This window comes from Rhinatrema bivittatum, chromosome 8 (assembly GCF_901001135.1).
Source record: "Rhinatrema bivittatum chromosome 8, aRhiBiv1.1, whole genome shotgun sequence".
NCBI lineage: Eukaryota > Metazoa > Chordata > Amphibia > Gymnophiona > Rhinatrematidae > Rhinatrema > Rhinatrema bivittatum.
The window spans coordinates 11498410-11525835 of NC_042622.1; the positions used below are offsets into that span (position 1 = coordinate 11498410).

The 27426-nt window shown below is 43.6% G+C and overlaps 1 protein-coding gene across 9 annotated transcripts in view; it reads left to right on the top strand.

The window, feature by feature from the left end:
• The window catches only part of DIDO1 (death inducer-obliterator 1), a 286952-nt gene that overhangs the window by 180106 nt on the left and 79420 nt on the right, over positions 1 to 27426 (top strand). For 8 of the 9 annotated variants that reach the window (XM_029613326.1, XM_029613323.1, XM_029613325.1 and 5 more), the window contains 2 exons: positions 13042 to 13248; positions 23214 to 23451. In XM_029613326.1, the coding sequence (XP_029469186.1) occupies positions 13042 to 13248; positions 23214 to 23451 (445 nt within the window). Of the gene's footprint in view, positions 1 to 13041; positions 13249 to 23213; positions 25294 to 27426 lie in introns of those variants that run through there. The other variant, XM_029613331.1, reaches the window with a different exon arrangement.

Below are 27426 nucleotides of genomic sequence, written 5' to 3' on the forward strand. Positions count from 1 at the left end.
TAATTTAAAGTTAGCAATTCATCACAGCCCGAGTCAAGTTATGATTCTGCAGTGAACCTAGTGTCCATAATGGGTGAATTTGTTTTTTTAATTTTCATGTGCACACAAATGTTTTTCCCTCTAGCGCTACCTCATTTTCTTTGTTTATGAATTTGAAACCTGTGGCAGCTTTGTGTTTGAGTCTGTTTGGAAGGAGGGGAAAATCATGACCAGAACCAAAACACCCTATTACTATTATTTGTGATTCACTCTTGCCAAGAAAATATCCTGTGGGAAATTTAACTCTTCGTTACAAACTTTGGCTAAAATTCCTTATCCTTAAGGATTTTTGCTACCCTCACTAACCTGGAAGAAAAGTGGAAGCAGGTTCAGGAATGACATGCAGCTTGTAGGTAGAGAATCATGGCAATAATCTAGCCTTTTCAGTTAAGCACACATTTTCAAGCCATAATGATCACAAATCTTCCCACAAAATAAAGGTACTTCAAAATGCAAATGTGCTCTTTGACATATAATCCTGTAAATCTGATGCAAGATGTTAAGAACAAACCTGATTTCTTGCTTTATAGTTTTTTGTGTGTTTTTATTTGGTAATCTGTGATCCATTAGTGCCAATAGTTTAGGATCCTTGATTCTAGTCATTGTGAGATGAAGTCAAATTACACCTCTCCCAGTATGTCTGACCTGGTAAAATTGGTGGTCAAGAGTGAAAAAGGGGATGAGAGGGTGACAGAGACAGGCCCTGACAGACATTTTTCTTTGCTCTCAGATAATTCTTTTTCTTCAATCATGTTTTCTTAAGTTGCATTCATTTTAGAAAGTTACCTGGCTGCTTAAGTCTTTTAGTATAGTAAAGGTGCATTTTGCCTAGACTCTGTGGACCTGTAGCTTTGTAGATCATTTTATTTAGTTCTGGCTTATCACCTGTCATTCCAGTATATTCAGTGGCCTGTTTACTAAAGGTTTTCTTCCCATTTTGTGCCTGTGAGGAAAAAATGCTTAGTAAATAGGGCCCTTGAGTAGACCAAGCTTTTTACTAAGTAAAATGAAGACATACAAATATTAGAATGCACTTAGGTAAGAGTAAAGTTAGGAATGATTACCATATTTTTCCTCCATAAGACGCACTTTTTCCCCCCCAAAAGTGGGGGGGAAATGTCTGTGCGTCTTATGGAGCGAATATTAAAAAAAACAAACCCAAAAAATAACTACAACCGCCCCCGCCCCCCCCCCCCCCCAAAAGACCTGCCAAAAGTCCCTGGTGGTCCAGCGGGGGTCTGGGAGCAATCTCCTGCACTTGGGCAGTCAGCTGCCAGTAATCAAAATGGCACAGATGGCCCTTTGCCCTTACTAAGTCACAGGGGCTACCGGTGCCATCGGTCGGCCCCTGGGAAATAGTAAGGGCAAAGGGCTGTTGGCTGCCAGTAATCAAAATGGCGCCGACAGCCCTTTGCCCTTACTATGTCACAGGCTACCGGTGCCGTTGGTCGGCCCCTGTGACATAGTAAGGGCAAAGGGCCATCGGCGCCATTTTGATTACAGGCAGCCAACAGCCCAAGTATAGGAGATTGCTCCCGGACCCCCGCTGGACCACCAGGGACTTTTGGCAGGTCTTGGGGGGGGGGGGGTTCAGGAGGGTGGGGGGTTGTAGTTAATTAAATTTAAAGGGATGGGGGGGGGTTGTTACCCCCCCCCCCCCACACACACACACAGTTTTCTTTTTTTTTTTTTGGGATTGACAATTTTTATTGGTATTCACATGTAAAATATACAAACAGTGAGACACTAGACAACCAACAAGTTATCAATGCAATATTAACCCCCCCCCCCCCCGACTGAGAGTACTGCAATCAAGAATATATAAACTGGAGTACATATAATACAGTCTTATTCTTAGACCACTGTAGCGAGCAGGGTATACATTAACAAGTTGTCTCTCATATAAAATACATGCTCATAGACTCTGACAGTTGATTCCTTCATGTCAGATAAGGATCCCATATTCTATAATATTTAGGCAAAGTATGATTTTTAATTGCAGTTAGCTTATAAAGATAGCAGTTATGGTCAAGTCGGGCTACCACTGCTTCCCTAGTAGGGAGGTCTGGTCGCTTCCAAAACAGAGCTAACTCACACCTGGCTGCAAGGATGATTTGGTGTGTGAGTAACCATTGATAGTGAGGGACTGGTGGAGACACATTCAGTAAAACATGCTCAGGAGCTAGGGGAACCTCTAAGCCTAGAATACCTGCAACCAATTTTTGGGTGTCTTCCCAAAACATGTTCACCTTTCGACAAGTCCACCACATATGGAAGTAAATGCCAGTCCCCCCACACTTTTTCCAACAATCGGCACTAAACGTTGGTACAATCTTCTGTATCCGAACAGGTGTCAAGTACCATCGCATTAATACTTTATACCCATTTTCTGTTAATGTGGCCGAAATCGAGCTGCGTTTTGTGTTTTAAAAGATTAATTCCCAGGTCTCTGGTGAGATATGTTTGCCCAAGTCACGTTCCCAAGCCTTCTCGTACGGGGCCGGGAGCCTCACAGCATTACCCAGGAAGCCATAAAGATTAGAAATAATGCCAGACTGACTGTCTGCTTTATTACACCAATGTTCCAGTATTGTTTTCCCCTTCCGAAGCTCAACCCCCACAGTCTCTGACAGTAGAAAATGTCGGAGTTGCAAATACAAGAATATATCTTGCTCACGTAACTGCCACTTCTCCCGAAGCTCTGGAAAGGTGAGAAATCCCTGAGAGCCCCAGACATACTCAAATTGAGCAATTCCACCTGATGTTAGTCGAGGATTGTTTCCTGCCATTATGTTATTCATTTTGTCTAACATGTCAAATGCTTTAAATTTTGTACTGATTTTTTTGTTTGCTGGTTCCTAATAAAAACCGTTTAAATATAAAAAAAAAATTGAGCAATTCCCCTACTGAGCAATGAGTGATAGTGTGAAAGTGCTTCTCCCGCTGCAAATTTTATATTATAGTTAAGGGCAGTACTATAGAAAATAACGGTGAGTGCCAACAAAATCCCCCCTCCATTTCTCCCATGTATTTAAAGTCGTCTTTGTGGTAGGGGCAATTTCACCATCTCTCAGCCAGGTGTCCCTAGGCTGCCAAAGCATGGCCCGTAATGGCATACGCCCCACTATATCCTGTTCAAGATTTACCCAAAGCGGCTGGTCGTACATTTTATGCCAGATAATTATGGCCCTTAACTGAGCGACCACCCAATACCACTGTAGGTTGGGGACTCCCAAGCCCCCCCTCCTAGTAGGTTGAAACATTACTGCCCTTCGAATCCGAGGTGGCTTCCGCTTCCAAATATAGTTAAAAACACGTCTTTGCCAACACTTCAGCATGTTATTGGGGATAGATATAGGAAGTGACTGGAATAGATACAAAAGCCGTGGTAAGAGATTCATTTTTACTGCAGCTATCCGCCCCAACCATGAGAGGGAGAGGCCAGACCAAATGTCCAATTCCTTAGAGAGAGTTTGCCAGAGGGGTTTATAGTTCAATTCCAGGAGGTCCCCATAATTCTTGCCAAGTATTTAATGTGATGTGCCGCCCACTTAAAGGGAAGTTTGGACTGCAAACGCGCGCCCTCTGTTCTTCTCCTAAAGTTAAATTGAGCACTTCAGATTTTTCGAGGTTTAATCTGAACCCGGAGACTTTACTAAAGTCTTGCAGCACTGCAATTGTCCCCGGGAGTGAAAGATCTGGTTTAGTGAGGATAAATAGGACATCATCTGCAAACATAGCTATTTTGTGCTCTGACGATCCCAAGTGAACCCCATGAATATCACCTGAGGCACGAATATGATGAGCTAAGGGTTCTAAAAAAAAAAAAAAGGGCAAAAAGAAGTGGCGAAAGGGGACACCCTTGCTGTGTACCTCGCTGGATGGGCAGAGGTTCCGAGTATATACCATTAACCTTTACCCTCGCTTGGGGTTGGGCATATAAATTGTGCAACCATGCCAAAAAAGAGTCACCAAAGTTCATTTTCCTCAAGACACTGAAAAGATATGGCCAGTGGACCATATCAAAGGCCTTCTCAGCATCAATAGACAATAATACTGCTGGGGTCCCCTGCCTCTGTACCAACCAGATGAGGTTCACTACCTTCCTGACATTGTCTGCCGTCATACGGCCCGGTTTGAACCCGTTTGGTCCAGATGTACTAGTTTGGTCATGACCCTCTTTAGTCTATTTGCAAGGATCTTGGCAAAAATCTTTAGGTCAATATTGATCAAGGAGATAGGTCTGTATGATCCACACACAGCCGGGTCCTGTCCCGGCTTGGCCAGTATAGAAATCCCAGCCACATTGGCACTAATCGTAAGAGAATTTCCAGATTTCAATGAGTTGAACCATTCCTGCAATAAGGGAATGATTAGGGTGGCGAATTTTTTGTAGAATAGGGCTGTGTACCCGTCAAGCCTGGGTGCCTTGTTGACTTTTAACCCCTTAAACACCTGTACTATTTCCTGTTCCGTAATATCTTTATCAAAAAACTGCCTTTCAAGATCAGATATTCCAGGGAGAGTTATGTCCTGCAGATACTGGTCAATACGATCAGTTAGAATCAGGGGATCTGCGGTATAAAGGGCCCTGTAGAATTCCATGAATCTTTGCCGCATATCCTCCGGTTTATTGAGCAAAGTGCCCCTTTCTGATTTAATTTGTGTAATTTGCCGCTGGGCTACTCGTTTGTGCAAGTATCGAGCCAAACAGCGACCCGCCTTATTCCCACCTTCAAATCGTTCCTGTTGTAGCCTCTGCAGTTGGAAAGCTATAGTTTCTAACTCAAGAGACGAGAGTTCAGATCTAGCCCGCAGGAGCTTAGCATAACAGGCCTTATTCAAGGTTTGTTTATGGATTCGTTCCAGATCCAGGATCTCTCGCCGGAGCTGCTGCTGTTTTTGTAGCCTAATCTTTTTCACATAGGACGCCCTTGCTATTAATCGACTCCTAATTACTGCTTTAAGGCCTTCCCAAACCATTGAAGGGTTAATGTCATCCTGTACATTAAAATTAATATATTCTTTAATTTCCCCTTCCAGTTGCGAACAGTAATGTTCGTCCCCCAATAACGAGTTATTGAGAGTCCAGAAGCACCGCCCCCCCCCCCCCCCCCCCCCCCCCCCCCCCCCCCCCCCGGTTTGGTAGAACCATACAAGATAAGCTCGACTGGGGCATGATCCGACCATGTGATCGGATGAATATCAGCCTTGCAATATTGTGGTAACAAACATTTATCTAAAAGGAAAAAGTCCAACCTAGAATAGGACTGGTGGGGTTTAGAAAAAAAGGTATAATTTCGGCTATGGGGGTACTGGAACCTCCAGACATCTATAAGATTCCATTTTTTCATTAGTTTCTTTACCCGCGCTCTGGCTGTACCTGCGCCTGAGCTACTACCGTTAGTGTTGTCTACCCTGGGATCCAGCGTCAAATTAAAGCCACCAACTAATACCAAATGGCCTTCAACCGCCTGCTGTAGGTAGTGACCCAATGCAGTGTAAAAGATAGGTTGACCCTGCACTGGTGCATAGACATTAACCAGGGTATACGTAACACCTTCAAGCTGAAATTGTACCATGACATATCGCCCCTCTGGATCAGAAAAATGTTGTATAACACCCTGAAAATCCTTGTGCAGCAGAATAGCCACACCTGTATATCTATCCTGACTGGTGGCCACTGCAAAATATTGTGTAGGGTACAGGGACCACTGTAGAAGGGATTCATAGCGTTTCCGCAAATGCGCCTCTTGTAATAAGATAATAGCTGCCCCTGAGCGTAGAATGTCAGCGCGCAGAAACTGGCGTTTCCTTGGGCTATTAAGCCCTTTAACATTCAGGGACAGCATAGATAATTGCTCAATCATAATTTAAACATAAATTAAAAAGGGGTCGAAAGAAGGTCAAAAATACATGGAGACTTTCATAAAAGAACCTGCCAGTTCGCATATTCTGTGGAGCAAAATTAGTACTGATCTCAGTCCATTTCCCCAAACCGTTTGACAAAGTTCCTCATGAGAGGCTTCTAGGAAAAGAAAATGTCATGGGATAGGTGGCGATGTCCTTTCATGGATTGCAAACTGGCTAAAAGACAGGAAACAGAGTAGGATTAAATGGACAATTTTCTCAGTGGAAGGGAGTGGACAGTGGAGTGCCTCAGGGATCTGTATTGGGACCCTTACTTTTCAATATATTTATAAATGATCTGGAAAGAAATACGACGAGTGAGATAATCAAATTTGCAGATGACACAAAATTGTTCAGAGTAGTTAAATCACAAGCAGATTGTGATAAATTGCAGGAAGACCTTGTGAGACTGGAAAATTGGGCATCCAAATGGCAGATGAAATTTAATGTGGATAAGTGCAAGGTGATGCATATAGGGAAAAATAACCAATGCTATAGTTACACAATGTTGGGTTCCATATTAGGTGCTACAACCCAAGAAAGAGATCTAGGTGTCATAGTGTATAACACATTGAAATCATCGGTTCAGTGTGCTGCGGCAGTCAAAAAAGCAAACAGAATGTTGGGAATTATTAGAAAGGGAATGGTGAATAAAACGGAAAATGTCATAATGCCTCTGTATCGCTCCATGGTGAGACCGCACCTTGAATACTGTGTACAATTCTGGTCGCCGCATCTCAAAAAAGATATAATTGCGATGGAGAAGGTACAGAGAAGGGCTACCAAAATGATAAGGGGAATGGAACAGCTCCCCTATGAGGAAAGACTAAAGAGGTTAGGACTTTTCAGCTTGGAGAAGAGATGGCTGAGGGGGGATATGATAGAGGTGTTTAAAATCATGAGAGGTCTAGAACGGGTAGATGTGAATCGGTTATTTACTCTTTTGGATAGTAGAAAGACTAAGGGGCACTCCATGAAGTTAGCATGGGGCAAATTTAAAACTAATCGGAGAAAGTTCTTTTTTACTCAACGCACAATTAAACTCTGGAATTTGTTGCCTGGGGATGTGGTTAGTGCAGTTAGTATAGCTGTGTTTAAAAAAGGATTGGATAAGTTCTTGGAGGAGAAGTCCATTACCTGCTATTAAGTTCACTTAGAGAATAGCCACTGCCATTAGCAATGGTTACATGGAATAGACTTAGTTTTTGGTTACTTGCCAGGTTCTTATGGCCTGGATTGGCCTCTGTTGGAAACAGGTTGCTGGGTTTGATGGACCCTTGGTCTGACCCAGTATGGCATTTTCTTATGTTCTTAACCCTAATATGTGCGCTATGTTGCCATAGCCAAGCTGCCCACGCAGCCAGAGGGGAGAGCTATGAAAGCACTGAAACATGCCCCCTCCCCCCCCCGAGCCTCACAACCACTCTTAATGCATATGAAAAACATTTTACAACCCCTAGTAGAACTGCGAAACAAGTGCTGTTCCCATGGAAACCAAGTTCTGTGACCTGAAACAAAAAGAACGGTGACAGCACAAAAATCATCCTGCAGCCAAAGAGGCACCAGCACAATGTCCCACCAATCTCAGTCCTGAAGAACAAATTAAGGACGGCACATATCCTCAGCTGTTGGCTTTGCCCATTGTAAAGTCACTGGATTGACGCTGAAGCCACTTGCTGTTTTTCCCCACTCGCTGCCATCGTGGCGTCACCAGCTGTCCCGCAGTAGGTGTCCTGGTCGGCTGTCTAGGCTTCTGGATCATAAAGCCGGCTTCTATCAATATATGTTCTGCTTCCTCTGCCTTTTGAACCATGGATGTAACTCCCTGTATGGTCAGCGCCAGACCAAAAGGAAATAGCCATCTATATCTGATCCCCTCCTTCCGCATTACAGCAGTGGCGTCTTTAAATTCTGCTCTTTTTTTCGGTGTCATGGGGGAAAGATCTGATATGGACATGGAGTGATTTTCCCACAACCAGCTTTGTTGCTTACGAGCAATTGCAAGCACTTGCTCCTTAACTGGAAATCTATGAAAACAGGCTAATATATCCCGAGGGCGATCACAGATTCTGGGGCCCAAGGTGCAGTGCGCTCTCTCCAGCAAAATTTCCTGTGAACTCTGTCCCGGACTAGTTGTATCTGCCTGTAACAATATGAAGCCACATATGTTTTTTACCAGTTCTACTGCATTTGTTTATTTATTTATTTAACAATTTTATATACCGACCTTCATAGTAGATTACCATATCGGATCGGTTTACAGTTTAACAGAGGGAAAAAAACTAGAGTAACAAATTCACGTAAACGAAAGATAACCAAAGCAGGAATAAGTCAAAGTTACAATCAACAGGGGGGCGGGAACTTGGAAGCTTGCAACAAGCTGGAAAGAAGAAAAGGCCAGTAAAGTAATTTTACCGTAGAGTACAAGTTACAAACTTAAGAACGGTGCTTTAATCTGAAGTCTAAGAGTCCATTTATTTTTTTCTTTGAGAAACGGAGTGACAGGCTGGGTAAGAAAGAAGGCCAGCTAGTGATTGTCTGGTGGTTCAGGGAAGGCTTGGAGAAAGAGCCAGGTTTTAAGTCTTTTCCTGAAAGTTAATAGGCATGGCTCCAGTCTGAGGTTTGATGGGATACTGTTCCAGATGGAAGGGCCTGCTGTCGAAAAGGCTCTGTCTTTGGTCGTAGCGAGGCGTGTAGCTTTAGTGGGTGGAACATTAAGAGTGCCTTTGTAAATGTCTCTAGTTGGTCTGTTAGAGGAGTAAAGTTTGAAAGGTATTTCTAGGTCAAGTTGAAGTTGATGATGGATGGTTTTATGGATTAAGGTGATTGATTTGTATAGAATTCTGTAATTTACTGGTAACCAGTGTAGGTTCCTGAGAATTGGTGATATGTGTTCGTAGCGGCTGGTACTGGTCAACAATCTTGCTGCCGCATTTTGAATCATCTGAAGAGGTTTGGTAGTGGATTTGGGGAGTCCTAGTAGAAGGGCGCTGCAGTAGTCTATTTTGGCGAACAGTAGCGCTTGGAGGACTGTCCTGAAGTCGTGGAAGAATAAGAGAGGTTTAAGTCGTTTTAAGACCTGTAATCTGTAAAAGCAATCTTTCGTTGTTGAATTGACCATTTTCCTTAGGTTTAGTCGATTGTCTAGAATCACCCCAAGATCTCTAACCTGCTTACATGTGATGTGGGGGTTGAGTGGTGTTGGTTGGTGGATATTGATATCATTTGAGGAGATGAGGAGAAGCTCTGTCTTAGAAGCGTTGAGGACCAAGTTTAAGCTGTTGAGTAGGTTGGTGATGGATAAAAGGCAGTTATTCCAATGGGAGAGCGCTTTTGAGAGTGATTCTGTTATGGGGATTAGAATCTGTACGTCGTCTGCGTACAGATAATGAGTTAGATTGAGATCTGTTAACAATTGGCTGAGGGGGGAGGAGGTATATGTTAAAGAGGGTTGGGGATAACGAAGATCCTTGTGGTACGCCCAGATTAGATTTTGTTAGAGGTGACTCTTTATTATTGATTTTGACTTTGTAAGTCCTATTGCTGAGGAAGGACTTGAACCAGGTGTACGCAGAACCAGAGATGCCAATATCTGCTAGGCGATCCAACAAGATGGAGTGATTGACGGTGTCGAAAGCCGCCGAGATGTCTAATAAGACTAGTAAGAAGGAGTGTCCTTTATCTAACCCTATAATAATATGGTCTGTTAGTGAGATGAGGAGGGTTTCAGTATTGCGTGATTTACGGAAACCATATTGCGAAGGGTGTAAGATCTTGTGGTCTTCCAGATAGTCAGAAAGCTGTGTGTTTACCAGTTTCTCCGTTAGTTTAGCGACGAATGGGAGGTTAGAGATGGGTCTGAAATTTGCTGGTACGTTTGGGTCTAGATTGTGTTTCTTGAGGAGGGGCTTGAGTGAAGCGGTTTTTAGGATGTCTGGGTAGCTTCCTTGGGATAGGAGGCTGTTTATTATGTTGGTCAGAGGTCCTGAGATCAAGTTTGGGATGAGAAGCAGGAGTCTCGATGGAATATTGTCAGCTGGATGGCTAGAAGATGCATCTTTATATTCCTCTGTTTCTGGCACTCCTCTGATTCTTAAATTGTTTCTGCGCCCCCCTATTCTCTAGATCCTCCACTTTTAGGAGGAGAGCAGAATTTTCCTGTTGTAGTTCAGCCATGTGGCTATCCACTTGATCAAATTTAGCGTCCTGTGCATCCTGTCTCATATCGCACTCATCCACTCTCCTGCCAAGGCTTGAGATTTCTTCTTTCATGTCTGTTATTAATTCTCTCATTTCTTGTTTAAAAGCAGACATTTCAGTTCTTATTTCTCTAAACCATGTTCTAAACTCCTCCCGAGAGGGAATGCCACCCACCTCCAACTCCAGGGCCTCCACAGCTGCACCAAACGTCCTGCTGCACTAGGCCCTGGATCGTCCTCCCCAGGTATGTAGGAGAACTGCCTGAGATCGGGAGTCTTTTTTTTAGCGATCTGAGACATGATGGCATCCGAATTACAGATCACTATTTTTTGTGGAGTTTCGTGGGGTTAGCAAACTGTCTGTCTTAATTGCAGCTCGGGGGAGAATGGAGCTCCACGTTCAAGCAGCCATCTTCCGCGGTGGCCATGCCCCCTTCCCCCACAGAGTTTTCTGATCTGGGGAGTGGACCGAAATGGCCCTCCCCAGAGCAGAAAACGAAATCAGGACCAAAAATTTTTTTATACACTCCCCTTTTAAATTCTTTATTTTCAAAATTTTTACAATTTAGAGCCATTAACATGACTTTAAACGAAATATTGAACAATTTTAGAAATATAAACAAATTCTTGTTTAATTACAAGATACCAAAATAAGAAAAAAAGAACATTAGTTCAAAGAGACCTCAAATTGGGGACTATTAAGAGGAAATGAATCAAGAAAAATAACCAGTTTATATAATCAATATCCGTTCATTTTCTTATCCCAATAAACACATGTGGTACCATTTATGAAGAAATATTAATAGGGTTGTCCTATTCTGTAAAAAAAAAAAAAAAAAAAACCTTCCAGTTGATCTGGATCAAAAAATACATATTTGATGGAACCTAATTTTATCAAACACTTACATGGATATTGTACCAAAAATGTAGCACCTAAATCTAATTCTCGTTGTTTTTTCAATAAAAATTGTTTCCATCTCATCTGTGTTGGTTTAGCAAGATCAGGGAATATAATTAACTGTTGACCCAGCCTGAAAGAACAATTTCATTGTCCAGATTTTATCTGATTCAAGGGCAAACACTACTCGTAATGGAGCACGACTCTCAATATTAATTTGAGAGTCTTGTAATAAATCTGTCAAATTTTCTAAAACACTTGACTGTATTGGGGGAATAGTCTGATATGGAGTAGTTCTCATAGAAATATAAAATGCCTTTGTTATAGGGGGAATTGCATCTTGGGATACTTTAAGTATCTCTATCTAGAATTTCCTTAACATATCAATAGGACTTATGGTTGTCGATTTAGGAAAATTTAATATCCTTAAATTTAGTCTTCTAGAATAATTCCCTAAGATTTCTATTCTACGTGAATTTACCTCTTGTCATTTTATCAATGCTAAATCAGCTTTCCCAAATGTATCCCCTTGCTTCTCCAAATTACTTATAGATTCTTTATTGCTCTTAATAGCAGTGTTATGCCCTTGTACCTGAGAATAAATCAGGTACAAGGGCATGACAAAATTCTATTAATGTTTTCTATTTTAACCCCTAAAGAAGGTTCTAAGACTTTTATTGCAGTCCACGGTGTTTCCAGGGTTATCACTGATGGTTTCTCAGGCATTACAAGATTTGCCTGGGGATTCAAAACAGCAGTATCCCCCTCCCTTAGGGGATCTGATGTAGCTCCATTTGGCTGCATTTGACCCACCCGTGGATCTGCTGTAAACATAGAGTCCTGGTTTGGCAGCATACGGAGTTCAGGACTGAGGGAGATGGAATTCCCTGAGGATACAGGCAAAGAAAATTCTATGCCAATTCCCAATATTCCTGAAGGTGTACTGGTTATGATAGGTTGTATAAAACCTTCAGTGGTCGGCTGGGTCCTTAAGGGAGGAGCTGTAGGGTTGGGGGGGGATTCACTCGTACAGTTCCTTGCCTCTTTTTTTTCCCATACGTTCTTGAGGTTTTTAACTATTGAAATTAAGCGGAGAGAGAGTAACACTTACTTTGGGACTGTCGATATAGGAGATTTGATATTAATTGCAATGGAATCCTTTGGGAGGAGAAAAAAGGAGATTAAGCCACGCGCCCGGCTTTGGCGACGCGCCAGCAGCGGCTGCATGCCGCAAAGGGGCAGTTTTTAAAAGCCCCTGGATGGTCTCGTGTCTGACGTTGGGGCGTCCTCCGGCAAGCCCCGTCGGGGAACAGAAAGTCTGCTCTGGTCTCCCGGAAAGGCTTTTTGCAGGTCCCTTTACCTCTCTCTTCTCCAGTCCCCATACACTCCCCTAATTTGCTCCATAAGACGCACAGACTCCCGGGAACAGAGCCGGTTTAGCACACCACTTTTTTTTTTTTTTTTTTAATTTTCCCCCTCTGAATCCTAGGTGCGTCTTATGGAGCGAAAAAATAAGGTAAATATATTACTATGAACATGAAGCTATTAGTTACATTGTAGAAATGCTTTTTTGTTGTGTATGGTGTTAAATAACCAGTACCATTTTATATCTTGTCTTGATAGGAATTGGACCAAGCTTTATGTATTTTAAATGTTATGGTATTTTATTATATAAATCTTCCATGAATAAAAATGGACTTTGGCTGTTGTGAATGCTTACCAGTTTGTTTGGAATTTGTTTAGTTATGATCACATCCTTCTCAGGGCAGAGTTCAAGCAATATGCAAACAGCATTGGTACCTATTTAATTTTGTAAACTTGGGGGCTCTTTCAAACATCTAGTAAAGAAGGAAAGGTGGACAGAAAATGTCCAGTGAGATGTTTCACTGGTAAATGCAGTCTACACCAGACCATATGCAAGCCTCTGAAGATATTTGCCCTCTTGCTTTTTCTCCAGTTTTTAATTGTTCGACTTGATTGTACTTCAATTTTCAGGTCACTGAAGCTCATGGGGTTCCAAAGTGCATTGGGCCTGGTTGTTCTAACCTAGCTCAGCCGGACTCTGTGTACTGCAGCAATGACTGCATTCTCAAACATGCTGCTGCAACCATGAAATTTCTTAGTTCTGGCAAAGAACCGAAACCAAAAGAGAAAGTCAAATCCAAACTTGAAAGATCCACACCAGTGAAAACGCAACCTCAGGTATGCAGGTTCATTGTTCTCTCTGACCAGGTTTTCTTCTTAGTGCAAAGGAGCAAATCTTTTTTCGAAAGACATTTATATACATACGCAGGACTTAATTTGTAGACAAAAAAGAAGTGGAACTGTAGTGGGGATGAGATGGGTGGGGCCAGGGCCAGATGTGGGCTCGCGCTCTCTCTCACATACACAAATCAAAGCCATGTGGCTGCGCTTGTATCAAGATAAGCAGCACTGCTTCCTCTAAAGTCTGGGGGGCCATAAGTGATTCATGCAACTGCTGGCTCTGTTCTGTGTCCTTGGGAGAGCCAGAATTAATACACATTTCTGGCTCTACTCTGCTTTCTAGGTTTTGTCAGAAATTAAGCCCTCTGTAATGGACACAAAAAGGAGTTGAATTAGCATAAGTTTGAAAGTTGAGCAGTATGCCAATCAAGACCAAGGTTGAAGTCTTAATAATTGGCAGTACTGCTCACAAGTTTTAAGCTTGTGCTAATTCAAACCTTTTTTTGAAAGCAGCGTCAGCTTCAATATCACCCATTCCCCTTTTGTTCCCTGCAATACAGGAGGAGAAGGGAGAGGAGGGGCTGGATTAGAAAGCAGAGCGGCTGTTCCCTTCTCTGTGTTCTTCAGATTCATCCCTTCTTCTCCTTTCCATGCAAGCTGCCTGGAGGGAAAGGGCTGGAGCAGGACATCCCTGCTGCTTTGCCTCTTAAGCCTGAAAAGAAGTGCCAGAACTGGGTTCCACCCCTTTTCCACACAAATTAAGCCCCATACATATATACGCATCCTGTTGAGAACAAGAAAAAACAAATCAGCTCTTTTCTCTCTGTTCTCTCTATGACCATTGCTTTCACATTAAACTTCATGATGTACAATAGATATATGTATAGGGAAATACTCGCTGGGTGTCTCGCTTGGTATCTTATATTTCTGAGGGATCTCCAAAAGCCAATCGGACATACTAGCCCATTCACTCGAGCCTTATGTTAGGCAGGAGGCAAACTGGTCCGCTCTGAACCTTGGACTCAGGAGCAGCCTTCTCTTGGCATCCAGATTGTTCTAAAACTTAAAAAAGACATTAGGTAGTGGACTGTGTTGGAGTACCAAGCAAATTATTCATCTAGTGAAAAGGCTGACTTATTCTAGCAGAGCACACAAAACCCTCATATATAATGTATGTGGACCCTTCCCATCTCACACAAAAAAAATAGGAGGCAAGACATTCTACAACTCTGGAGTTGACAGAAGGATTTGCTGATCTTCATCCCAGTACTGGACTCTGAGGATCAGCTGAAGGAAGGCGGTTGGTTGGTTGGATGTGCTGCCCCTGGCTGGCTGGCTGTCAATCAGGCTATGAGCATGAACATATGATGCCTGCTTTCTTATACTGTGTTCCACATTACTGCAAGGATATCACATTACTAGCTCTTAAAGGGGCCACATTTGTTTGCTGACTCAGCATAGCTGAGAAGTATCGATGCTCTTTGGTGATTTTAGATAGGCTTTTATTTATTTACTTGATTTATATTCCACCTTTCAGGCACTTCAGAGCGGATTACATTCAGGTAATGTAGGTACTTCTATGTCTCTAGAGGGCTTACAATCTAAGGCATAGATTTACTAAGCCACGATAAGGATACAGTGCGCGAAAAACTATGTATTTTGCGATATATCCATATTGTGATATCGCACAATATTCATGATATTAAGTGATATTTTGGCCAAAAATCTGCCCCTATTGAAATTATTAGCTTTGAATGCATAAAATTTAAAATACATTCAAAGCAGTTCATGCATAGGTAATAATATGCTAATAAAAAAAGCCCAGCTTGTCAAAAATAAGTGAATTGACATGATTGTAATGAAAATTGAGGAGGTGTAGATATATTTCTCCGGGAGCATCAGGATACTAGCTCATATCCCCATGCTCCTACTGTAATGCAGCCCAAAAAATCTCTCACCCCCAAAATTTCTCCCAGGGGTCTCCATGCTCACCTCCCAAACCCCCACTACCAACACCACCACCTACCTGGCCTCCTCTAAAGACAGCCCCCACCTTCTGAAATACCCCCCCTTTCCATAAAAATCACCCCCGTGGTTGTAACCCCCGCTTACTTCCATAGGTGAAGTCCCACCCTAGCTACCTCCTTTGACTCCCCTTTATATAAAAACTTCCCTGGTTTTAATGGGGCTCCAGGTCGGTCAATGCCAACTTTTAAAAATGGCTCTGATTGGCCTTTGCCCCTATCACATAATTGGGAAAAGGCTGGTTGTACCATTTTGAAAGATGGCATTAATCAGGAGCAAGTAGGTGCTCCAGGCCCCACTAGCACCAGGGATTTCTTCAAAAGGTATGGGGAGGGCATCTGTGGGGCCCCACTAGACACCAGGGAAGTCTTATATATAAAGGGGGTCCAGGGTGGATAGGGTGGGGGAGCCCAGGGAGTTCCAGGGGGTGTATAGGAGGGTTAGGAGGAATTGGATACATTTGGGAGGTTTGGAACTGAGGTGGTAGTGGTGGCCTTAGAACCGGGGGGGGGGGGGTGTGAAACTTTAAGTTATTATTTACTTTTGCCCTTGCTGGGTTGCATCTACAGGTAGTTGGGGACATCTTAGACTGGGGGGGGTGGGGGGGGATTTTCCATTTTGGAAGTGATGAACGAGTGGGTAATTTCTGGGCCTTGGGACCCATCAATATGATGGCAGCCCTGAGCGAAGTGGACCACCATTGCATGTTTTTCCCTGTTTTGCAGCAATATTTTTTCCGCAATAATAATTTTAAAAAAAATCTTCGAAGAACCACTGCACTATTTTAGTGGAGAGGTGTAAAATATCGCTGGAACACCCCCTCCCATAGTAAAATATCATTGCTTGATAAATGACTTCCTAAGTTTGTACCTGAGGCAATGGAAGGTGAAACATGGGGGTAACCTGCACGGAGTGGCAGTTACTACCTTGGGAAACTTGCTGGGCAGACTACATGGACCATTTTGGTCTTTTTCTGCCCTCGTTGCTATGTTAAGTGACTTGTCCAAGGTCACAAGAAGTAGTAGTGAGATTTGAACCTTGGTCTCTCTGATTTGCGCCCCCACCCCACAATTCACTATAGGCTATTGTATGCTAGAAGACATGATGTCAGGTGATATGTAGAATGGCTATGTTGTACAAAATGCAACATGCAGGCAGGATTAGAATGGATGAAAGCAGAACCTTATTTTATAGCATGTGGGCTTGGTGATATAGCAATGGAGTGCTTTGTGTGTGATAGATGAGGCTTGAGTGACCAAGGCCCCTAGCCTTGCTGTATTGTAAGGCAGGAGATTGCTAGATTGTGAGGCCATGACGACAATGTAGTGTTGAGGATTTCAAGATCTGTGTAAAGGCTAGTGTCCTGAATGCTCAGTTCCCTGTACGTACCCGGATCAGTCCAGACCATGGGTTGAGCCTCCTGTCCAGCAGATGGAGACAGACCAAAACTGAAAGGGTATCCTATATGAGGACAGATCCTACCCTGTAGCTATTCAGTATTTCTGTCTCCAGCAGGTGGAACAGCTCACCCTGTGGTTCTCTGTTGTTGTCTTCTTGTCCCTTTTGGGGATTTTTCTGTCTTTCTTTCTATCGTTGTTTGGATCAAGCAAGTATTTACGCTTTATTAATGTAAAAAAAAAAGTTTTGTTTGAACTATATGGATTCTTTCTACAGGAGACAGTCCCTGTCTCCTTGCTCATGCAGGGGGGGGGGGGGCTTGGCCCCTTGTTTTATATAGCCTAGGCTCCCTATTCCCGGTGGTCCTCGGCTGCAGGGCTGGAAATTGGTGGTGCCAGTCACTCACCCTATTCAGCCTCTCTCTCTCTGTTCTCGATGTCTACCGAGGGGGGGGGGGGGGGGAGGTTCCTCTGAGTCCCCGATGCCCTCAGGAACCCGAGCCAGGCCTCTCAAACGCATGCCATTCCCGGGCCGTCAAACCACGGGAACGGCGGACATTTTAGATTTTTCGCCTTCTTTCTCGGAGCAGCCTGAAACTCCGGACCTGAATTTTTTTTTTTTTTTTTTTTTTTTTTCGGAGCACACCCCTCCCCTCCCCCCGATTTGAGTCCCGCGCACTCTCCTCTTGCAGGTCAACACCCCCCGGAGGCGCCAGACCCCGTTTTTCAGCTGATTTTGTGCTTTTACTGCACAAATCCTATTTGGCAAGTTTGCAAGAGGAAGCGGATCTCCCCCTGCTAAGGTCCCTTGGCTCCCTGTTCCTCCCTCCCCTGCAGCTCCGGACAGGCAGGGGTCGATTCGGGTTCGCGTGGTTCCAGGGCCCCCTTCCCCCCACCACACACATACACACGCCTCGAATTCGGCTGACTCCCCTCCCCCCTGGAGGGGGATGACCCCCGGGTTCTCCATCACTTCCAAAGGGAGGAATTGGAGCCTCTTCTCCCCTTCATCTCACAGGAATTGGGGATTGACTGTCCCCCAGTGGACGAGTTTTCGGCGGCGATGCCAGCTTCCTCAGACCCGGTCCTGGCGGGGTTCAGGGCTCTGCCGTGCTCTTTTTCCTTCCACCCTGTGCAAAACTAATGCTCCTCAGGGAATGGCAGGCCCCCGAGTCGGGTCTTCGGGTCGGGAGGGCCATGGAAAAGCTTTATTCCCTCCTGGAGGAGTGTTTCGATCTATTGAAAATGCCTAAGGTGGACTCTTCTGTGACGGCGGTCACTAAATATACCACTATCCTGGTGGTGGGGGCTACAGCCTTGAGGGATGTCCAAGACCATAAGCTGGAATTCCATCTCAAGCGCATTTTTGAAATCCTGGCCTTGGGTGTTCGGGCGTTGATCTGCAGTAGTCTCATGCAGCGGGCAAGCCTTAGGTGGGTCCAACAATTACTCAGCACCCAAGACCTCCCGTCTGCAGAGGCAGAGCAGGCTGACAGGTTAGAAGGCGCTATAGCTTATGGGGCGGATGCCCTATATGACTTGTTCTGGGTGCAGGCGATGGCTTCGGCGGTCTCGGCCAGACGGCTCCTCTGGCTCCGACACTGGGCGGCTGATTCGTCTTCCAAGGAACAGCTGGGATATCTCCCTTTCAAAGGTAAGTTACTTTTTGGCAAGGATCTGGAGCAGCTTATTAAATCCTTGGGGACAACAAGGTTCATAAGTTGCCTGAGGACCGCCCGAAACAGGCTAGATCCTTCTTCCCTACTCGTACCCGGTTCCGGGGCCAACGCAGATATCACCCAAGAGCAAGAGGCGCCTTCTCTAGGGGAAATTCCTCTAGGACCCAGTCTTGGCCCCAGCCCTTTCGAGGCCGTCGAGCCTTCTGAGATGCCGCTCCCCATCGTCCTGCGCCCAAGCCCACCTCCCAATGAGAATCCGCCGGTTCATCCCTCTGTTCCCATCTTAAGTGGTTGTTTGTCTCTGTTCATGGAGGAATAGGCCAAAATCACGTTAGACCAGTGGGTCCTCGAAACAATAGACAAAGGCTACGCCTTAGTTTGCTCGCGACATCCCGGACCTGTACATGGTCTCTCCGTGCGGCCACCGGAAGCGGGCCGCTGTGACTCAGAATCTTACCAGACTCCAGAGGCTGGGGGCTATTCTCCCAGTCCCGGTGGCAGAACACTGCGCAGGCCAATATTCTATCTTCTTCGTCCCAAAGAAGGATGACTCCTTCCGTCCCATCCTGGATCTCAAGAGGGTCAACCGGGCCCTCAAGGTGCCCCATTTCCGGATGGAAACCCTTCGGGGAGTGATAGTGGCGGTCCATCCCGGAGAATTTCTGGCCTCACTTGATCTGACGGAGGCCTACCTGCACATACCGATCCGTCCTGAACATCAGAGATTTCTCCGGTTCCACATCTTGGGCCAACACTTCCAGTTCCGGGCCCTGCCCTTCGGTCTCACCACAGCACCACGCACGTTTACCAAGGTGATGGTGGTGGTGGTGGCAGCCCTTCGGAAGGACGGTGTGCTGCTTCACCCGTACTTGGATGATTGGTTAATCCGGGCGAAGTTGGAGACCCTATGCCGCCAGGCGCTGGACCGCATACTTGCTCTTCTCTCGTCCCTGGGATGGATCTTCAATTTTTCCAAGAGCAATCTCCTCCCAACCCAGGTCTTGGAGTTCTTGGGGGCTCGCTTCGATACCCGCGTCAGCAAGGTATTTCTGCCAGACTCGAGAGCTTTCAAGCTGATGGATCAGGTTCAGAGCTTCCTCTCCATGCCTCTTCCCACGGCGTGGGATTATCTGCAGGTCCTGGGGACCATGGCTTCCACGATCGACTTGGTCCCCTGGGCGTTTGCACATATGCGTCGTTTACAGAGAGCTTTGCTGACCCGTTGGCAGCCGGTATCGGAACAGTTTCAGATGCAGCTCCTACTCTACCATCAGCGACTTACAATGGTGGCTTTCTCTCAAGCACTCCCTTCAGACCCCGCAGTGGATGGTAGTCTCGACGGATGCCAGCCTCTCCGGTTGGGGAGCGGTTTGCCAGTCTCAGACCATGCAGGGGTACTGGTCCCCAACCCAGTCTCACTGGCACATCAACCGCCTGGAGACTCGTGCGATTCGTCTGGCACTCAAGGCATTTCTCCCACTACTTCGGGCTGTCCGGGTGTTCTTGGACAACTCTACCACCGTGGCGTACATCAATCGCCAGGGGGGTGCCAGGATTCGCCTGGTGGCCCTCAAATCAAGTCTGCTTCTCACGTGGGCGGAGCGACACCTGGAATGTCTCGCGGTTTCTCACATAGCGGCCAACGAGAATGTTCAAGCCGACTTCTTGAGTCGTCAACGTCTGGATCCAGGCGAGTGGGAGTTGTCCGACGCCATGGCCCTGATCATCAGCAGGTGGGGTCCCCCGCACCTGGACTTGATGGCAACTCTGAACAACGCCAAGGCTCCCCGGTTCTTCAGCTGCTGGCGGGAACACTGCTTGGAAGGGGTAGATGCTCTGGCCCTTCCGTGGCCGTGCGACGTTCTTCTGTACGTATTTCCTCCTTGGCCCCTCATAGGGAAAGTGCTCAGACGGATAGAGCTTCACAGCGGTCCGGTCATTCTCGTAGCTCCCGAGTGGCCTCGCAGGCCGTGGTTCGCTGGCCTAGTCAACCTCACATCGCACTGTCCCCTTCGCCTCGGCCATCTTCAATACCTTCTCCGCCAAGGTCCCGTATTTTTCGACCAGGCGGATCGCTTTTGTCTTGCGGCTTGACTTTTGAACGGCGAAGGCTGAGGCAGAGGGGATATCCTGAGGATGTCATCTCCACTATTTTGCAGGCTCGCAAAACTTCTACTTCCCTTGCCTATGTCCAGGTCTGGAAGGTTTTTGAGCTGGTCTGCAAGGAAGCGGGCGTTACGGCACATTCGCCTCCAGTCTCGCTAGTCCTCTCTCGTTCCTCCAGCGTGGCCTCTCTAAGGGTCTCTCCTTTTGGCTCGCTCCGTGTACAGGTGTCTGCCCTCTGTTCTCTCTTGGGAAGCCTCGAAGGGTACGCGGTTGCCTCGAAGGGTACGCGGTTGCCTCTCATCCGGATATTGTCCGTTTTCTCAAAGGGGTCAAACATTTGAAGCCGCCGTTGCGTCCCACTTGTCCCTCATGGAGTTTGAATCTGGTCCTTCGGGCTCTCTGTCAGGCTCCCTTTGAGCCCCTTCGCCGTTCTACCCTCAAGGATTTGACGCTTAAGGTGGTGTTTCTGGTCTTTATTTGCTCCGCCAGACGGGTGTCTGAGAGCCAAGCGTTGTCTTGTCGCGAGCCCTTCTTACGTTTCTCGGACCCCGGGGTCTCTCTTAAGACGGTCCCGTCATTCTTACCGAAAGTTGTGTCTTCATTTTATGTCAATCAGTCAGTGGAGCTCCCCACGGTCTCTCCTACGGGCATTGCAAGCCCTGGTGGGGATGATCTCCGCTGTCTGTTCCTGTAGTACCACGGATCAGTCCAGATGCCCTTCCTTTCTTGTCTTCCTGTCCGCTCGAAGATCTTTATACTATTCCTCCAATGATGTATCCTACATTGTTATTTTCTGTTCGATGTGTTCCTTAATAGGAGGCACCGGAAACATCTATGTGATGATTGTGGGTATTCATGCAAGAGTGTCCATGCACAGAGTTCATTCACTGTTTTCTCTTGTTCAAAATTTTCAGAGTTCTCTTGTTGTTTGAGTTCTTCTGTTACTTGCTTGTTCCATGGTGTTTATCTTCTCTGCTTTGACAATGGTTGTACTGAAGGGCTACAGGGTAGGCTCTGTCCTCATATTAGGATACCCTTTCAGTTTTGGTCTGTCTCCTTCTGCTGGACAGTAGGCTCAACCCATGGTCTGGACTGATCTGTGGTACTACAGGAACGAAAATTAACAGGCAAGAACTAATTTTCCTTTTGCGTTCTCTGCCTTTTTCTGTAGGGGGATGGCTTTGTCAGAGTGACGTTATGGATATAAAAAGGAACAATTGGTTGAATACTTGGAGTTAGTATTAAAAGATTTAGCAGAATTAGAAAAGGTACAAAGAAGGGTGACCAAAATGATAAAGGAGATGGAACAATTCCCTTATGAAGAAAGGCTAAAGATGTTAGTATTCTTCAGCTTGGAGAAGAGACAGCTGAGGGGGAGATATGATAGAGTTGTATAAAATGAGTGGAATGGAACAAGTAAATGTTAATCATTGTTTTATTCTTTTGAAAACTACAATGGCCAGGGGACACAATGAAGTTACTGGGTAATAAATTTAAAACCAATAAGAGATAATATTTTTTTACTCAATGCATAATTAAGCTCTGGAATTGATTGCCAGAGGATGTGGTGAAATTTGTTAATGTAGCTGAGTTTAAAATGGTTTGGACAAGTTCCTGGAGGAAAAGTCTATTAACAATTATTAAGGTAGATTGCATAAATCCACTGCTTATTTTTGGGATTAGCAGCTTGGAATCTCTCTATCCCAGAGCTTTCCAAACTGTGTGTCGGGACACGTTAGTGTGTCGCCTGCAGTGTGCAGGTGTGTCGCGCAAGCCCGGTCAACTCTGATGTGAGTTTGGGCTTTTTTTTTTCTAGAGATTCACTTTTTTTTTCAGTTTATGGGATGCTTATTATTGGGTGATTTTTGCTGTCAATCGTGTTTTTTTGGGGGGCTTGGTGGGTGGAACGAGCCCAGCCATCCTTGCATTGGCTGCTGCTGCCGATGAGGCCTGGCCATGAGGAGTACTGACTGCAAGCAGCAGTGTCTGGTGATCATGGAAGGGAGTGAAGCACTTAACTGGCAACAATCAAAAAGACGAGGTACATGAGTGTGGGGGCCAGACATGTGCTGGGGGGAGAGAGATGAGTGAGTGGGGGGCAAACGTGCTGGGGGGACAGACATGTGCTTGATGGGGAGAGATATGAGTGTGTGGGGGCCCGACATGTGCTGGGGGGAGGAGAGAGATGAGTGTGTGGGGGACAGACAATTTGTTTTATTATTGTTTCTCATAAATTATAACAATAACATGAATCTTGGAATATATATTTTTAATATAAATTTAAGGTTTTCATGAGATAGGTTGTGTCATGAAACATTTTATTTATGTATATATTTAAGGAAACATACATAAATTGTCGAAATATGTTTCGTTCGTTTAACCTTTAACCTCTGGTTTACTAGTAGACTGAATTACTGTGTCGTGAAATTATGTTTGTCTAAAAAGTGTGTCACCAACATGAAAAGTTTGGAAAGCTCTGCTCTATCCCTTGGGATCCTGCCAGGTGCTTGTAACCTAGATTGGCCACTCTTAGAAACAGGGTGTACTGGGCTTGATGGACCCTTGGTCTGACCCAGTATGGCAAGTCTTACATTCTTATTAGATCTTTAATGCATTTGAATTTACTGTTGGATCTTGAAAAGAGTTAAAACATACTTGTAGTTTTGACAGTATTGGTGTTTAGATTGTGCTTTTAGGGTGTGTTTAACCTTTGCAGTCAATTGGTTCTCTGTTTTGTTTTTTTTTTATTGTGCAGATAGTTCTTAAACCTCTAAGTGGTCAGAAGAGAACAGCTCCAGAGAAGAGAGAGCCCAAAATGAAGAAAGTGTTGATGGCTTTCCCAAAAGTGGAAGGAAACACTGAAGTTGCTACAGATCCAGCATCAGAAAGTAACACTCCATCATGGGCAAGCGATCACAATTATAATGCAGTAAAGCCAGAAAAGACTGCTGCTGCTGCTGCTGCCACCATTTCATCTTCACTGTTTTACAAATGTATGTATCACCTAGGGATTTGCCCCATTAATCCTTTACAACTCTTAGTACATAGCCATCCACACTTGTGGCTGTCCAAGACCAGATTCGTTAACACTTTTTATTCTTTCCATGACTCTCTATTTCTTCCTTTTTTTTTCTCCCTTCCCCCACCTTACAATTTATATCCAAACACAAAGCAAAGTAGAGAAATTTGAATACTCCACTTCAAGGTTTTGTCAGTCACATACTTACTATTTGGTTGATCAGTTTATACGGAAAATGGTTTCTGAATGTAAACTTCCTGCTTTAGTTCCGGATTCTTTGCCTAGAGTTATTTCTATTCAAAAGGTAAGTATAGATAAATCTAACAAGTGGTTTAAAACATTTCACTTTGCATTGCTCTAGGAGATTTAAATTTTGTGTTACTTGTTTAGTCTTAGCATGCTGATAAGCATATTTAAATTTAGCTAAAGCTTCATTTTTTGTGTTTAACTAAACCAATGACTTAGGGTCACCAGACTGCACCCGAAGGTTCCTTCCAAAACTTGGCTCATGTTCAAATGTTGCTGGCTAGCCTTTGGTATTCAGGCCAAGTGTATGCCAGTGTTTCTGATTCTTTACTACTACTTTCTCTTTACACATCTACATATGAAGAAATGGGTGTCTCTACAGAGGTGCTTTTTTGTATTAGTAAAATCTAATTTTAACACCTTATTCACACATGCGAAAGGTAAGTAAAATTGAGTAGTATAATATAATATGGGTTAGGCTTAGTACTTAAGAAGTCAGGGAAGTCTCTAGCTTGAATTTGGGCATATATACATATGTGCCCAGATTCGACATAATGTCCATCTACAGGATAAACATAAAAGGTGTTCATTCTGTCTTTGGCATGAGTCTTTGCTAGTTGCAGTCTGTATCGACAGCCACTAAATATACCTCGCACATGTAACTCTTCTTTCCCTTGGGTTCCCTGCAGTTTTATCCCAGCTTTACTTGTAACTGTTGGGGCCTGCTTAGTATCTTGGCCTTTTCCCAGCCTTCGTGCTACTCTGCTAATGTAACCCTTTACCTAAAGGCTTCGTAAAGTATTTGTCAGATAGGCCCAGAGAATCTTTAATTTTCATTGATTTGACTCAAATTTAATGATCCTGGGTCAATGAGTCACAATAAATAGAGCCCAACCCTATTCACAGACTTGTTTCAGAAACTGCTCTGGAATGCAAAGGTTTTTTTCTCTTTTGAAAACTGATCATCTGAACAACATGGACAGTTAATTTTTTAAGGAGGTTGAAATGTTAGTTTTTAAATTCAGGAAATCCAAACAAACTTATAATCTAAATAATTTCAAGCTTTCTTGTGACACATTTTGTAGCTGTTCAGTGTAGCTTAATTAGATGTTGCAAGATTTATGGGCACTATTATACAGAGTGGCTGCTAGTTCTGACTTTTAATTTCTGTAATAGACATAATGTGGGGAAAAGTGTTGTATAGAACTTTATCTTCTTTAATTTTGCATCTCATCTAAAATGAGCTTAGGCATACAGAATTTTGATTTTCCATTTTTTAGTTTGGGGAAAAGAGGAGTTGAAAGGCAGAGGACCTACTCATTTTATTTTGTTGTTGGTTCCATTTTCCTGCAATGATAGCTTTTAAAAAAAATTCTTTACCCAAACCAAGCTTGTGTGAATGGTTTCACACCCTCAGTTGACATTTCACCTGATGAAGATTTTTTTTTCATATCCCCCAGTGGAAATCTCCTTCAGGTAGGTAATTTATAATGTGTCTTCATATTTTGTATTTTTTTGTATATGTTAATTAAACCACCAAATACAGTATTTAAAAAAAACCCAAACCTTTTTTCTTATTTATTTGAATCTTTATTTTGTAGAATACTGTGGATAAAGTTTTGTGTGTACTGGCTCTTAAGCTTCTTTGCTTCAATTAAGCATCACCACAGACAGGGCTTTCTTAACAATCATATAATATGAGCTGATTTTCTTCCCATTGTATTGTGCATATTGACAAAGGAAGAAAAGAGAAGCTGCCCTTTCCCGATAAGCCTACCATTATGAATTATTTCATAGAAGGTCATCTCCAGTAGAAAACAAGTGTCTTGCCATCTGATTCCTTTGCTCTCTTTTTCCCTTTACAATATTTTTAACTCACACAGGACTTCATATCTTGTATTACTAGTGTTGTGCTTCATTTGCAAGTGAGCTATAGTGTTATAGGAATTTAATTCAGAAAACATCTAGTCACAGTCGGGGAGGGAGGGCATGAAATTTTTAGTTGAGACACTGAGCTACTTGTTTTCACACTTATAAATCTACCAAATGCATTTAGAACGCTCAAGGAATTTGGTTTGTTTCTTCTAGTGACTTTAGGCACAGCTCAGCAAAAGGAACTAATCTGAAAAGCTGCTTCATGCTGCCTTGTTCCTTTGTTATATACAAGGCAGTACTGAAAACTACTTTTCTAAGTTTCTTTTTCTGAAATGGATTAGATCTTCATGTAGAAGATTGTTGAAAACCCAAAATAGTAAAATTCTCCACAAGACACACAATAGACACACAATGCTTGCTATTATAGTATTCACTGTTGTCTGTTACAAGGAAAAAGCAGAGCAAAGGAGTCATGGCTGATAGTAAACACAATTCAATAAACATGTTGCCACACAAATTTCTTTTAAAGTTGTTGGTATAATTTTTACCAAAAAATATATTGTCAGTAACGTTCACTGATTTGTTGCTCTGAATAGTGCAAGATTGCATCTAGAATGGGAAACATTACATTCTGGTCTTTGCAGATCTTTGCTTTGGACCTCTCATGGTAATGTTAGTCTCACTGCTCAACTGCTTCAGCAAGAAACTAATCAGATGGTCCCTGCTCTTCTGTTTCATCGTTCTTGGTGGCTCGTGCCTGGGAATTGCAGGAGTCGAAGTTGAAGAATGATTGATTGTTTACACTATTCTTTGGGAGTGTGGGTAAATTGAAAATTTAAAAATGCCACCAGTTTCTTTTAGAAGGAATTGGGACAGGCATTTATAAATCTATGCCCAAAAGGAAGATGGTATTGTATTTCCTGTCCATAGTAGTGCAGGCTGGTTTAGGATGTCACTGCCTCCTAAACTCAACTCTGCTGTTTATTGTGAAACTCTGCATAGCGCTTTTTGAGTGCATTAAATTGAGGTTTCTATACTGATGGCACTACCTGCAAACTACCATTGAATGAAAGATTCTGCAGCAAGATCTCCATCTGGATGAAAGTTGGACTCCAGTTCACTGTTGCAAAAATACTTGGATGGCACATACAGTGAGCATACAAAACATGGCCTGATTGTTTTTATATCCTCTTGATAGATCACGCATTTTACCAAACCAATACTGTTGATGATGACCTTAGAGCTGACCCTTGTGATATATATATATATATATATATTTTTTTTAAACATAAATTTAATACATCCAAGCTCCATAACTAAGTTTACTCTACTTTCTGTGATCTATATGTAGAGTCTTCCTTTCCTGCGTATTTAACCAAAAACATTACCATCTATAAAACGCAAAGCTAAAGAATTCATTTGTGTATACAAGAATATAGTATAGATTGTTGCTTGTCTTTATGACAAATATTTTTAAACTAAAGTGGCATCTTAGCTGTCAAAATCTGTTTTAAAGCCAGGCTCTAGAGAGGGAGGAGATGTACTTTTTAAGTTTGCCTTTAAAGAAGTAAACTGAACAAAGATAAAATTTAAGGAACACTAGAAAATTAGTTGAGTAGAAATGATATCTTTAGTTAGGTTAATAAATATATTAAGATGCATAGCTTTCAAACACTTCTTGAGGATAGTTAGCATTTTTGAGAGCTTGCACATTCATTATGCCAACAAATATTTTATGAACTTTTTTTTTAAATTGGGAAGGGCAATTTTCAGAATTTGTTTACACAAACTATGTATCCACATAAGGCCATTTGAAAATTTTCCATTC